A 16,088-nucleotide genomic window follows, 5' to 3' on the forward strand; every position below is an offset into this window, starting at 1 on the left:
CTAAAAAATCTCATTTTCTAGGCAATAAAATCTAAAATAATAATTTATAAAATGACGATTATTTTTAGAATTTTATATAATTTTACTTCATTTGAGATCCAACAAGACATACTTTTAAAAAACTTTTTTTTAATAATACAAGAAACAAATTAAATGTTCAAGAGTCTTGAGGCACACCTAAAAATATTTTTTATTCAAAAAACTTCTAAATCCAGTGTTACTTTATCATATAGAACACATTAAGGTGCACACTGCAGATACTTTTATAAATTTTTTTTGAACCTTATATATATATATATATATACACACACACACACACACACACACACACACACACACACACACACACACACACACACACACACACACAGAACAATACTATACTCATGATTTATATATCTATTATATAATAATATATTATGATTAATAATTATATTAATTAAGAAAAAGTTAATAAAAATTAAATTATAAAATATATTAGACTATCAAAAAATATAATATCTCAAAATTTATTGAAAATGTAATTAAAAACTTTAAAGAAACATTAGTAAATAATAAGTGTGCTGACAGAAATTATCTCCAGAACGCTATGTAACTAACTTTAAAAAAGAAATCCCCCTCCATAAAGTACAATATCATATTTGTTTTGTTAGGAAATATATCTAGTATTTTCCAAAGAAATATATATAATTTATATTATGCTTGTATAAATTTCTTTCATCATTTATCATTTTATTTTCTATTTTTTATTGTTATATGTTTAAAACTAATATGTTATATGTTTATCATTTATTTTTGCTATCATGTTATACTTTTTAATATATCTTTAAATTAGTTAATATCTACTTTTAAATTACTTCTAATACCTACTTTGAATTATAAGTATTACAAATTTAAAACATATTAGAAAAAGTTTTAAATATCAGTTAACAATATAACTGGAGATAGCTCCAACCAATCAACACACTTACCATTATGAAAATGCTGAACTTCTGTCAAACGCTGTTCAATTACAGTACTGTTGTTAGTCATTTCTTCAAAACATTGCCGCAGAGAACCTATATTGTCATTGTAAATGCGTCTGTGCTCATCAAACTCTTCAGTTACTTGTTGCAACATTTTAGTTGTTAAAACCAATTTGTCAGAAACAGAGACACTTAAATTATTTTTTTCATTATACAAAATATTTATTTGAAATAAATCATTTTTGAGTGCTATCTCTTTAAGTTCAAGTTCATGAACAGTTTCTTTTAGTTTATTGATTTCAATATTTTTTTGTGCTATCTGATCTTTTATACTATGGATACAGGCTTCTTGTTCCTTAACCATTTCTGATAAGTGCATAATTTCAGACTCTTTGAAAATAACAATCTGTTTCAGCTTTTGCAAGTCTTCATTTTCAATTGCCAACTTTTCTTTAAGTTGAACAAGCTCTGCTTGACAAGACACTAACTTTTCAATAAGATCATTCTCACGCCACATACTTTGCTGCTGCTGCTGATAAAAGTCATTACTTAAAATATCAAAATGATATTTCATGTTTGAAAGATCAACTTTTGCATTATCAGTTTCTTGAGAAAACTTAATAACAAGTGACTCATATTCTTTGATCTTCTGCTCTGAATGCTTAATTTTATCTTTGAGATTCTTCTTTTCAGATTTTAAATGTTGTATAAGATCTTCATTTTTCTGTATAAGAAATTTTATTTCTGTAGCTTCCCTATCTGATTTAGCGTTAGTTACACCTAGTAATTTATTTGAAAAGTCCTCAGAAATAGTATCATTATAAGAACCATCACTTTGTATATGAGATGTGCTATTATTTTGAATTTGTGGTGTAACATTATTTTGTATTTGGGGTGTATCATTATTCTGTATTTGAAGTGCATCTTCAAGTTGAACATTTTCATAATTTTGTTCTTCTAGCACTACTTCATCTATGATTTCATCATTTATCATTTGTCGTTTATTCAATAGATCATTATTAGAAGAATCACTAATATTCCCTAAATCATCATCACTATTACTAAATGAATTAATTTCTGATTCATAAGTTTGAGGATCCAACAGTTTAGACTTTATATTTGACTCAAGTTTATCTAACTGATTCTGTAAATCAACTTTGCTTGAATCAGTGATCTTCATCAATTTACTATCATTTCTAATGTTGCTAATTTCATTGAAAATAATTTTTTCATTGGACTTACAACAGAAAACAGTTGATTGAAGACTCTTGATTTTTTTAACATACTCTGAGAGCAAAAGTTCCTGTTCGCTTTTATCATTTTCAAGTTTTTTAATTATAGCTTTATTCTCTTTATTTCGTAATTTAAGACAATCAATTTCAACTTGGTTCTCGACATGAATATTTTTTATTTTACTTTCAGCACGAATGAGAGTTGATTTTAGTTGTGAAATTTCCTCATTTAAGTGAACAAACTCTTCTTCCTTTATTTTAGACTTGTCATCAGTTGAATTCACTTTTTGTTCAATTAACTTTTCATTTTCAATAGCTTTTTCATTTAAAGTTTGAATTTCTTCTTCCATTTTCACAATTAATTTTTTTCTAATTAAAAGATCATCTGTGGCAACTTTTAAAAGATTTTCATTTTCAAGCAAATTATTTTGTAAAGTAGAAATATTTTCATTCAAAGAAAACTCTTTTAAAAGTGCTGATTCTTTATAAAAAAAAAAGTCATTTTTTAAAGTTTCTTTTTCTTGTTGAAGTACTATCAACTCATTTTTATGTCTATCAATAACATCATTTAATTCATTAACAGTAAGCAACAACATTGAAACTTCTTGCTTTAATCTATTGTTTTCATCAGAACAAAGCTTAAAACTTTGAGACGTATCATTTAAAAAATTTTCTGTGCTAATTCGTAAACTCTCATTATCTAATACAGTAACAGATTGGTGATCTAATTTACTATTCAAAGTTACTATTTCATTTTCAAGTCTAACAATATCCTCTTTGGAACTTTTCAGACATTTATTTAACTGAGTAATAATAGCTTGGTAACTTTGACTTTCATATTGAAATTCCTTTTCTTTAACTTTATATCTTTCTTCAAAGATTACAGCCTTTTGTCTAAAGTCTTCTAGAGCATTCAATTTATTTTGAAGATCAACACATTTTGCTAATGATTCAGAAAGTTTTATGTTTGATTCCTCCAAAATCTTAGTCAAAAAAACTTCCTTAGTTTTAAAGTCACTTTCCTTAACCTTATAACGGTCCTTATAAAGAGCAACTGACTTCAAAGCAGCATCTAACTCAAACTTTAATTTCAACTCTTCTGCAGCTAATGCAGAATATTTTACCCGGTACCTATCTTCTTGCTCTTGATATTTTACTCTTAAATCATGGTTCTCTCTGCTTAAATGAGAAACTAATACCTTACGCATTTTAAGTTCATCATAGTTGGAAATCATTAAATTAATATTTTCATATTCACATCCAATACAATCTTTAGCAATAATCTCATTAAAAATAACAGAGACATGTGACTCTATAGTAGCTTTATCATTATCAGGAATTACACTATCACTAGGTTCTGAAACAATGCAATTATCAAAAATAGGATCTTGTTTCTTAGATTTATCTAAGGGAATCTCATAAGTTTCTAACTTTTTAGCCAAAGACTCAACTTCTTTATTTAATAAAGATAACTGCAATAAAGAATTTTCATTTAAGAACAAAATATCATTTTCAAGATAAATGACATTTTGTTCAAGCTTTCGGATTAAATCATCTTTAATAGACAAATCAAGATTAAGAGAAGAAAACTTAGAGAAAACATGATCAGAATCATTTGACTTTTCCTGCAAAATCAGTGTATATTCATGAAGGCTCACTTCGAGTGCTTGGATATGTTTCTCTTTTTCTGACAAGCTTAACTCTAAACTAGCCACATCCAAGAGTTTCGCGCTCAAATCTGCCTCCAGCTTCTCCACGTGTAGAGTCGTGTCACTGAGGGCCTGAGCCTTAGTACTTAACATATCTTCCGACGCACATAGTTGGTCTCTTAAACTGTTAGTCGAACGTTTCTCTTTGTCCAATTCCGTGACCGCCTCTTCTAAAGCTGCAGATTTCGCTTGCAGCTGTTCTCTATCAACAACAAGGCACTTCTGAAGCTCTGTCACAAGGTTGTCTTTGACTTCCAGCTCACTCTTCAAATGATTCAAAGTGTCCTTCAACTCTCCGACTACGACGCGTTCGTTGGCCAGATCATTAGCCATGACACTGCACTCATCAGCTTTTCTTGAAAAAGACAAATTTAAATTTGAGAGTGCTTCTTCTGCCGCTACCAGCTTTTCTGTCAATATATCAACATTTTCCTTGAGAGAACATTCTCTGGCATTCATTTCGGTTACTTTTTGCTTAAAATTTGATAATGTCTTCTTTTTAAACTCTTTGAAATCGTCAGCATGTTTCTCTTTGTCTAGCTGCAAGCAAGATATAACAGACTGCAGCTGTTCGATTTCTGCAGTAAGTTTCGATTCGGTCGCATTCGAAGATTCAGACAATGAAAGAAGCTTTTCGTTTAACTCACGGAGCCTTTCCTTCTCCGATTCTATACAGTCCTTAAGCTTTGAAATCTCATTTGATAGCTCTGCATTCTCATTCAAATAAAGCATTTTTTCTGCACTCAACTCATGTAATAAAGACGCTTTTGACGCTAGTTCATCTTCCAGTTGTTTACAACTGTTTCTGAGGAGCAGTCTTTCATCCTCAAAATTCTCTTTAGATGCACTCAAATCAGAGAACGCAGCACTGACCTCGTTCGACTTTTCCTGCAAAATCAGTGTATATTCATGAAGGCTCACTTCGAGTGCTTGGATATGTTTCTCTTTTTCTGACAAGCTTAACTCTAAACTAGCCACATCCAAGAGTTTCGCGCTCAAATCTGCCTCCAGCTTCTCCACGTGTAGAGTCGTGTCACTGAGGGCCTGAGCCTTAGTACTTAACATATCTTCCGACGCACATAGTTGGTCTCTTAAACTGTTAGTCGAACGTTTCTCTTTGTCCAATTCCGTGACCGCCTCTTCTAAAGCTGCAGATTTCGCTTGCAGCTGTTCTCTATCAACAACAAGGCACTTCTGAAGCTCTGTCACAAGGTTGTCTTTGACTTCCAGCTCACTCTTCAAATGATTCAAAGTGTCCTTCAACTCTCCGACTACGACGCGTTCGTTGGCCAGATCATTAGCCATGACACTGCACTCATCAGCTTTTCTTGAAAAAGACAAATTTAAATTTGAGAGTGCTTCTTCTGCCGCTACCAGCTTTTCTGTCAATATATCAACATTTTCCTTGAGAGAACATTCTCTGGCATTCATTTCGGTTACTTTTTGCTTAAAATTTGATAATGTCTTCTTTTTAAACTCTTTGAAATCGTCAGCATGTTTCTCTTTGTCTAGCTGCAAGCAAGATATAACAGACTGCAGCTGTTCGATTTCTGCAGTAAGTTTCGATTCGGTCGCATTCGAAGATTCAGACAATGAAAGAAGCTTTTCGTTTAACTCACGGAGCCTTTCCTTCTCCGATTCTATACAGTCCTTAAGCTTTGAAATCTCATTTGATAGCTCTGCATTCTCATTCAAATAAAGCATTTTTTCTGCACTCAACTCATGTAATAAAGACGCTTTTGACGCTAGTTCATCTTCCAGTTGTTTACAACTGTTTCTGAGGAGCAGTCTTTCATCCTCAAAATTCTCTTTAGATGCACTCAAATCAGAGAACGCAGCACTGACCTCGTTCGACTTTTCCTGCAAAATCAGTGTATATTCATGAAGGCTCACTTCGAGTGCTTGGATATGTTTCTCTTTTTCTGACAAGCTTAACTCTAAACTAGCCACATCCAAGAGTTTCGCGCTCAAATCTGCCTCCAGCTTCTCCACGTGTAGAGTCGTGTCACTGAGGGCCTGAGCCTTAGTACTTAACATATCTTCCGACGCACATAGTTGGTCTCTTAAACTGTTAGTCGAACGTTTCTCTTTGTCCAATTCCGTGACCGCCTCTTCTAAAGCTGCAGATTTCGCTTGCAGCTGTTCTCTATCAACAACAAGGCACTTCTGAAGCTCTGTCACAAGGTTGTCTTTGACTTCCAGCTCACTCTTCAAATGATTCAAAGTGTCCTTCAACTCTCCGACTACGACGCGTTCGTTGGCCAGATCATTAGCCATGACACTGCACTCATCAGCTTTTCTTGAAAAAGACAAATTTAAATTTGAGAGTGCTTCTTCTGCCGCTACCAGCTTTTCTGTCAATATATCAACATTTTCCTTGAGAGAACATTCTCTGGCATTCATTTCGGTTACTTTTTGCTTAAAATTTGATAATGTCTTCTTTTTAAACTCTTTGAAATCGTCAGCATGTTTCTCTTTGTCTAGCTGCAAGCAAGATATAACAGACTGCAGCTGTTCGATTTCTGCAGTAAGTTTCGATTCGGTCGCATTCGAAGATTCAGACAATGAAAGAAGCTTTTCGTTTAACTCACGGAGCCTTTCCTTCTCCGATTCTATACAGTCCTTAAGCTTTGAAATCTCATTTGATAGCTCTGCATTCTCATTCAAATAAAGCATTTTTTCTGCACTCAACTCATGTAATAAAGACGCTTTTGACGCTAGTTCATCTTCCAGTTGTTTACAACTGTTTCTGAGGAGCAGTCTTTCATCCTCAAAATTCTCTTTAGATGCACTCAAATCAGAGAACGCAGCACTGACCTCGTTCGACTTTTCCTGCAAAATCAGTGTATATTCATGAAGGCTCACTTCGAGTGCTTGGATATGTTTCTCTTTTTCTGACAAGCTTAACTCTAAACTAGCCACATCCAAGAGTTTCGCGCTCAAATCTGCCTCCAGCTTCTCCACGTGTAGAGTCGTGTCACTGAGGGCCTGAGCCTTAGTACTTAACATATCTTCCGACGCACATAGTTGGTCTCTTAAACTGTTAGTCGAACGTTTCTCTTTGTCCAATTCCGTGACCGCCTCTTCTAAAGCTGCAGATTTCGCTTGCAGCTGTTCTCTATCAACAACAAGGCACTTCTGAAGCTCTGTCACAAGGTTGTCTTTGACTTCCAGCTCACTCTTCAAATGATTCAAAGTGTCCTTCAACTCTCCGACTACGACGCGTTCGTTGGCCAGATCATTAGCCATGACACTGCACTCATCAGCTTTTCTTGAAAAAGACAAATTTAAATTTGAGAGTGCTTCTTCTGCCGCTACCAGCTTTTCTGTCAATATATCAACATTTTCCTTGAGAGAACATTCTCTGGCATTCATTTCGGTTACTTTTTGCTTAAAATTTGATAATGTCTTCTTTTTAAACTCTTTGAAATCGTCAGCATGTTTCTCTTTGTCTAGCTGCAAGCAAGATATAACAGACTGCAGCTGTTCGATTTCTGCAGTAAGTTTCGATTCGGTCGCATTCGAAGATTCAGACAATGAAAGAAGCTTTTCGTTTAACTCACGGAGCCTTTCCTTCTCCGATTCTATACAGTCCTTAAGCTTTGAAATCTCATTTGATAGCTCTGCATTCTCATTCAAATAAAGCATTTTTTCTGCACTCAACTCATGTAATAAAGACGCTTTTGACGCTAGTTCATCTTCCAGTTGTTTACAACTGTTTCTGAGGAGCAGTCTTTCATCCTCAAAATTCTCTTTAGATGCACTCAAATCAGAGAACGCAGCACTGACCTCGTTCGACTTTTCCTGCAAAATCAGTGTATATTCATGAAGGCTCACTTCGAGTGCTTGGATATGTTTCTCTTTTTCTGACAAGCTTAACTCTAAACTAGCCACATCCAAGAGTTTCGCGCTCAAATCTGCCTCCAGCTTCTCCACGTGTAGAGTCGTGTCACTGAGGGCCTGAGCCTTAGTACTTAACATATCTTCCGACGCACATAGTTGGTCTCTTAAACTGTTAGTCGAACGTTTCTCTTTGTCCAATTCCGTGACCGCCTCTTCTAAAGCTGCAGATTTCGCTTGCAGCTGTTCTCTATCAACAACAAGGCACTTCTGAAGCTCTGTCACAAGGTTGTCTTTGACTTCCAGCTCACTCTTCAAATGATTCAAAGTGTCCTTCAACTCTCCGACTACGACGCGTTCGTTGGCCAGATCATTAGCCATGACACTGCACTCATCAGCTTTTCTTGAAAAAGACAAATTTAAATTTGAGAGTGCTTCTTCTGCCGCTACCAGCTTTTCTGTCAATATATCAACATTTTCCTTGAGAGAACATTCTCTGGCATTCATTTCGGTTACTTTTTGCTTAAAATTTGATAATGTCTTCTTTTTAAACTCTTTGAAATCGTCAGCATGTTTCTCTTTGTCTAGCTGCAAGCAAGATATAACAGACTGCAGCTGTTCGATTTCTGCAGTAAGTTTCGATTCGGTCGCATTCGAAGATTCAGACAATGAAAGAAGCTTTTCGTTTAACTCACGGAGCCTTTCCTTCTCCGATTCTATACAGTCCTTAAGCTTTGAAATCTCATTTGATAGCTCTGCATTCTCATTCAAATAAAGCATTTTTTCTGCACTCAACTCATGTAATAAAGACGCTTTTGACGCTAGTTCATCTTCCAGTTGTTTACAACTGTTTCTGAGGAGCAGTCTTTCATCCTCAAAATTCTCTTTAGATGCACTCAAATCAGAGAACGCAGCACTGACCTCGTTCGACTTTTCCTGCAAAATCAGTGTATATTCATGAAGGCTCACTTCGAGTGCTTGGATATGTTTCTCTTTTTCTGACAAGCTTAACTCTAAACTAGCCACATCCAAGAGTTTCGCGCTCAAATCTGCCTCCAGCTTCTCCACGTGTAGAGTCGTGTCACTGAGGGCCTGAGCCTTAGTACTTAACATATCTTCCGACGCACATAGTTGGTCTCTTAAACTGTTAGTCGAACGTTTCTCTTTGTCCAATTCCGTGACCGCCTCTTCTAAAGCTGCAGATTTCGCTTGCAGCTGTTCTCTATCAACAACAAGGCACTTCTGAAGCTCTGTCACAAGGTTGTCTTTGACTTCCAGCTCACTCTTCAAATGATTCAAAGTGTCCTTCAACTCTCCGACTACGACGCGTTCGTTGGCCAGATCATTAGCCATGACACTGCACTCATCAGCTTTTCTTGAAAAAGACAAATTTAAATTTGAGAGTGCTTCTTCTGCCGCTACCAGCTTTTCTGTCAATATATCAACATTTTCCTTGAGAGAACATTCTCTGGCATTCATTTCGGTTACTTTTTGCTTAAAATTTGATAATGTCTTCTTTTTAAACTCTTTGAAATCGTCAGCATGTTTCTCTTTGTCTAGCTGCAAGCAAGATATAACAGACTGCAGCTGTTCGATTTCTGCAGTAAGTTTCGATTCGGTCGCATTCGAAGATTCAGACAATGAAAGAAGCTTTTCGTTTAACTCACGGAGCCTTTCCTTCTCCGATTCTATACAGTCCTTAAGCTTTGAAATCTCATTTGATAGCTCTGCATTCTCATTCAAATAAAGCATTTTTTCTGCACTCAACTCATGTAATAAAGACGCTTTTGACGCTAGTTCATCTTCCAGTTGTTTACAACTGTTTCTGAGGAGCAGTCTTTCATCCTCAAAATTCTCTTTAGATGCACTCAAATCAGAGAACGCAGCACTGACCTCGTTCGACTTTTCCTGCAAAATCAGTGTATATTCATGAAGGCTCACTTCGAGTGCTTGGATATGTTTCTCTTTTTCTGACAAGCTTAACTCTAAACTAGCCACATCCAAGAGTTTCGCGCTCAAATCTGCCTCCAGCTTCTCCACGTGTAGAGTCGTGTCACTGAGGGCCTGAGCCTTAGTACTTAACATATCTTCCGACGCACATAGTTGGTCTCTTAAACTGTTAGTCGAACGTTTCTCTTTGTCCAATTCCGTGACCGCCTCTTCTAAAGCTGCAGATTTCGCTTGCAGCTGTTCTCTATCAACAACAAGGCACTTCTGAAGCTCTGTCACAAGGTTGTCTTTGACTTCCAGCTCACTCTTCAAATGATTCAAAGTGTCCTTCAACTCTCCGACTACGACGCGTTCGTTGGCCAGATCATTAGCCATGACACTGCACTCATCAGCTTTTCTTGAAAAAGACAAATTTAAATTTGAGAGTGCTTCTTCTGCCGCTACCAGCTTTTCTGTCAATATATCAACATTTTCCTTGAGAGAACATTCTCTGGCATTCATTTCGGTTACTTTTTGCTTAAAATTTGATAATGTCTTCTTTTTAAACTCTTTGAAATCGTCAGCATGTTTCTCTTTGTCTAGCTGCAAGCAAGATATAACAGACTGCAGCTGTTCGATTTCTGCAGTAAGTTTCGATTCGGTCGCATTCGAAGATTCAGACAATGAAAGAAGCTTTTCGTTTAACTCACGGAGCCTTTCCTTCTCCGATTCTATACAGTCCTTAAGCTTTGAAATCTCATTTGATAGCTCTGCATTCTCATTCAAATAAAGCATTTTTTCTGCACTCAACTCATGTAATAAAGACGCTTTTGACGCTAGTTCATCTTCCAGTTGTTTACAACTGTTTCTGAGGAGCAGTCTTTCATCCTCAAAATTCTCTTTAGATGCACTCAAATCAGAGAACGCAGCACTGACCTCGTTCGACTTTTCCTGCAAAATCAGTGTATATTCATGAAGGCTCACTTCGAGTGCTTGGATATGTTTCTCTTTTTCTGACAAGCTTAACTCTAAACTAGCCACATCCAAGAGTTTCGCGCTCAAATCTGCCTCCAGCTTCTCCACGTGTAGAGTCGTGTCACTGAGGGCCTGAGCCTTAGTACTTAACATATCTTCCGACGCACATAGTTGGTCTCTTAAACTGTTAGTCGAACGTTTCTCTTTGTCCAATTCCGTGACCGCCTCTTCTAAAGCTGCAGATTTCGCTTGCAGCTGTTCTCTATCAACAACAAGGCACTTCTGAAGCTCTGTCACAAGGTTGTCTTTGACTTCCAGCTCACTCTTCAAATGATTCAAAGTGTCCTTCAACTCTCCGACTACGACGCGTTCGTTGGCCAGATCATTAGCCATGACACTGCACTCATCAGCTTTTCTTGAAAAAGACAAATTTAAATTTGAGAGTGCTTCTTCTGCCGCTACCAGCTTTTCTGTCAATATATCAACATTTTCCTTGAGAGAACATTCTCTGGCATTCATTTCGGTTACTTTTTGCTTAAAATTTGATAATGTCTTCTTTTTAAACTCTTTGAAATCGTCAGCATGTTTCTCTTTGTCTAGCTGCAAGCAAGATATAACAGACTGCAGCTGTTCGATTTCTGCAGTAAGTTTCGATTCGGTCGCATTCGAAGATTCAGACAATGAAAGAAGCTTTTCGTTTAACTCACGGAGCCTTTCCTTCTCCGATTCTATACAGTCCTTAAGCTTTGAAATCTCATTTGATAGCTCTGCATTCTCATTCAAATAAAGCATTTTTTCTGCACTCAACTCATGTAATAAAGACGCTTTTGACGCTAGTTCATCTTCCAGTTGTTTACAACTGTTTCTGAGGAGCAGTCTTTCATCCTCAAAATTCTCTTTAGATGCACTCAAATCAGAGAACGCAGCACTGACCTCGTTCGACTTTTCCTGCAAAATCAGTGTATATTCATGAAGGCTCACTTCGAGTGCTTGGATATGTTTCTCTTTTTCTGACAAGCTTAACTCTAAACTAGCCACATCCAAGAGTTTCGCGCTCAAATCTGCCTCCAGCTTCTCCACGTGTAGAGTCGTGTCACTGAGGGCCTGAGCCTTAGTACTTAACATATCTTCCGACGCACATAGTTGGTCTCTTAAACTGTTAGTCGAACGTTTCTCTTTGTCCAATTCCGTGACCGCCTCTTCTAAAGCTGCAGATTTCGCTTGCAGCTGTTCTCTATCAACAACAAGGCACTTCTGAAGCTCTGTCACAAGGTTGTCTTTGACTTCCAGCTCACTCTTCAAATGATTCAAAGTGTCCTTCAACTCTCCGACTACGACGCGTTCGTTGGCCAGATCATTAGCCATGACACTGCACTCATCAGCTTTTCTTGAAAAAGACAAATTTAAATTTGAGAGTGCTTCTTCTGCCGCTACCAGCTTTTCTGTCAATATATCAACATTTTCCTTGAGAGAACATTCTCTGGCATTCATTTCGGTTACTTTTTGCTTAAAATTTGATAATGTCTTCTTTTTAAACTCTTTGAAATCGTCAGCATGTTTCTCTTTGTCTAGCTGCAAGCAAGATATAACAGACTGCAGCTGTTCGATTTCTGCAGTAAGTTTCGATTCGGTCGCATTCGAAGATTCAGACAATGAAAGAAGCTTTTCGTTTAACTCACGGAGCCTTTCCTTCTCCGATTCTATACAGTCCTTAAGCTTTGAAATCTCATTTGATAGCTCTGCATTCTCATTCAAATAAAGCATTTTTTCTGCACTCAACTCATGTAATAAAGACGCTTTTGACGCTAGTTCATCTTCCAGTTGTTTACAACTGTTTCTGAGGAGCAGTCTTTCATCCTCAAAATTCTCTTTAGATGCACTCAAATCAGAGAACGCAGCACTGACCTCGTTCGACTTTTCCTGCAAAATCAGTGTATATTCATGAAGGCTCACTTCGAGTGCTTGGATATGTTTCTCTTTTTCTGACAAGCTTAACTCTAAACTAGCCACATCCAAGAGTTTCGCGCTCAAATCTGCCTCCAGCTTCTCCACGTGTAGAGTCGTGTCACTGAGGGCCTGAGCCTTAGTACTTAACATATCTTCCGACGCACATAGTTGGTCTCTTAAACTGTTAGTCGAACGTTTCTCTTTGTCCAATTCCGTGACCGCCTCTTCTAAAGCTGCAGATTTCGCTTGCAGCTGTTCTCTATCAACAACAAGGCACTTCTGAAGCTCTGTCACAAGGTTGTCTTTGACTTCCAGCTCACTCTTCAAATGATTCAAAGTGTCCTTCAACTCTCCGACTACGACGCGTTCGTTGGCCAGATCATTAGCCATGACACTGCACTCATCAGCTTTTCTTGAAAAAGACAAATTTAAATTTGAGAGTGCTTCTTCTGCCGCTACCAGCTTTTCTGTCAATATATCAACATTTTCCTTGAGAGAACATTCTCTGGCATTCATTTCGGTTACTTTTTGCTTAAAATTTGATAATGTCTTCTTTTTAAACTCTTTGAAATCGTCAGCATGTTTCTCTTTGTCTAGCTGCAAGCAAGATATAACAGACTGCAGCTGTTCGATTTCTGCAGTAAGTTTCGATTCGGTCGCATTCGAAGATTCAGACAATGAAAGAAGCTTTTCGTTTAACTCACGGAGCCTTTCCTTCTCCGATTCTATACAGTCCTTAAGCTTTGAAATCTCATTTGATAGCTCTGCATTCTCATTCAAATAAAGCATTTTTTCTGCACTCAACTCATGTAATAAAGACGCTTTTGACGCTAGTTCATCTTCCAGTTGTTTACAACTGTTTCTGAGGAGCAGTCTTTCATCCTCAAAATTCTCTTTAGATGCACTCAAATCAGAGAACGCAGCACTGACCTCGTTCGACTTTTCCTGCAAAATCAGTGTATATTCATGAAGGCTCACTTCGAGTGCTTGGATATGTTTCTCTTTTTCTGACAAGCTTAACTCTAAACTAGCCACATCCAAGAGTTTCGCGCTCAAATCTGCCTCCAGCTTCTCCACGTGTAGAGTCGTGTCACTGAGGGCCTGAGCCTTAGTACTTAACATATCTTCCGACGCACATAGTTGGTCTCTTAAACTGTTAGTCGAACGTTTCTCTTTGTCCAATTCCGTGACCGCCTCTTCTAAAGCTGCAGATTTCGCTTGCAGCTGTTCTCTATCAACAACAAGGCACTTCTGAAGCTCTGTCACAAGGTTGTCTTTGACTTCCAGCTCACTCTTCAAATGATTCAAAGTGTCCTTCAACTCTCCGACTACGACGCGTTCGTTGGCCAGATCATTAGCCATGACACTGCACTCATCAGCTTTTCTTGAAAAAGACAAATTTAAATTTGAGAGTGCTTCTTCTGCCGCTACCAGCTTTTCTGTCAATATATCAACATTTTCCTTGAGAGAACATTCTCTGGCATTCATTTCGGTTACTTTTTGCTTAAAATTTGATAATGTCTTCTTTTTAAACTCTTTGAAATCGTCAGCATGTTTCTCTTTGTCTAGCTGCAAGCAAGATATAACAGACTGCAGCTGTTCGATTTCTGCAGTAAGTTTCGATTCGGTCGCATTCGAAGATTCAGACAATGAAAGAAGCTTTTCGTTTAACTCACGGAGCCTTTCCTTCTCCGATTCTATACAGTCCTTAAGCTTTGAAATCTCATTTGATAGCTCTGCATTCTCATTCAAATAAAGCATTTTTTCTGCACTCAACTCATGTAATAAAGACGCTTTTGACGCTAGTTCATCTTCCAGTTGTTTACAACTGTTTCTGAGGAGCAGTCTTTCATCCTCAAAATTCTCTTTAGATGCACTCAAATCAGAGAACGCAGCACTGACCTCGTTCGACTTTTCCTGCAAAATCAGTGTATATTCATGAAGGCTCACTTCGAGTGCTTGGATATGTTTCTCTTTTTCTGACAAGCTTAACTCTAAACTAGCCACATCCAAGAGTTTCGCGCTCAAATCTGCCTCCAGCTTCTCCACGTGTAGAGTCGTGTCACTGAGGGCCTGAGCCTTAGTACTTAACATATCTTCCGACGCACATAGTTGGTCTCTTAAACTGTTAGTCGAACGTTTCTCTTTGTCCAATTCCGTGACCGCCTCTTCTAAAGCTGCAGATTTCGCTTGCAGCTGTTCTCTATCAACAACAAGGCACTTCTGAAGCTCTGTCACAAGGTTGTCTTTGACTTCCAGCTCACTCTTCAAATGATTCAAAGTGTCCTTCAACTCTCCGACTACGACGCGTTCGTTGGCCAGATCATTAGCCATGACACTGCACTCATCAGCTTTTCTTGAAAAAGACAAATTTAAATTTGAGAGTGCTTCTTCTGCCGCTACCAGCTTTTCTGTCAATATATCAACATTTTCCTTGAGAGAACATTCTCTGGCATTCATTTCGGTTACTTTTTGCTTAAAATTTGATAATGTCTTCTTTTTAAACTCTTTGAAATCGTCAGCATGTTTCTCTTTGTCTAGCTGCAAGCAAGATATAACAGACTGCAGCTGTTCGATTTCTGCAGTAAGTTTCGATTCGGTCGCATTCGAAGATTCAGACAATGAAAGAAGCTTTTCGTTTAACTCACGGAGCCTTTCCTTCTCCGATTCTATACAGTCCTTAAGCTTTGAAATCTCATTTGATAGCTCTGCATTCTCATTCAAATAAAGCATTTTTTCTGCACTCAACTCATGTAATAAAGACCTTTTGACGCTAGTTCATCTTCCAGTTGTTTACAACTGTTTCTGAGGAGCAGTCTTTCATCCTCAAAATTCTCTTTAGATGCACTCAAATCAGAGAACGCAGCACTGACCTCGTTCGACTTTTCCTGCAAAATCAGTGTATATTCATGAAGGCTCACTTCGAGTGCTTGGATATGTTTCTCTTTTTCTGACAAGCTTAACTCTAAACTAGCCACATCCAAGAGTTTCGCGCTCAAATCTGCCTCCAGCTTCTCCACGTGTAGAGTCGTGTCACTGAGGGCCTGAGCCTTAGTACTTAACATATCTTCCGACGCACATAGTTGGTCTCTTAAACTGTTAGTCGAACATTTCTCTTTGTCCAATTCCGTGACCGCCTCTTCTAAAGCTGCAGATTTCGCTTGCAGCTGTTCTCTATCAACAACAAGGCACTTCTGAAGCTCTGTCACAAGGTTGTCTTTGACTTCCAGCTCACTCTTCAAATGATTCAAAGTGTCCTTCAACTCTCCGACTACGACGCGTTCGTTGGCCAGATCATTAGCCATGACACTGCACTCATCAGCTTTTCTTGAAAAAGACAAATTTAAATTTGAGAGTGCTTCTTCTGCCGCTACCAGCTTTTCTGTCAATATATCAACATTTTCCTTGAGAGAACATTCTCTGGCATTCATTTCGGTTACTTTTTGCTTAAAATTTGATAATGTCTTCTTTTTAACTCTTTGAAATCGTCA

At 37.5% G+C, this 16,088-nt stretch overlaps 1 protein-coding gene across 1 annotated transcript in view; it reads right to left on the reverse strand.

The window, feature by feature from the left end:
• LOC100212328 (muscle-specific protein 300 kDa) overlaps positions 1-16,088 on the reverse strand; it is a 97,955-nt gene that overhangs the window by 18,387 nt on the left and 63,480 nt on the right. The window contains 2 exon segments of the mRNA XM_065811562.1: positions 972-15,356; positions 15,359-16,043. Coding sequence (XP_065667634.1) covers positions 972-15,356; positions 15,359-16,043 — 15,070 coding nt within the window.

Source organism: Hydra vulgaris, chromosome 12, assembly GCF_038396675.1.
Source record: "Hydra vulgaris chromosome 12, alternate assembly HydraT2T_AEP".
Classification (NCBI taxonomy): Eukaryota; Metazoa; Cnidaria; class Hydrozoa; order Anthoathecata; family Hydridae; genus Hydra; species Hydra vulgaris.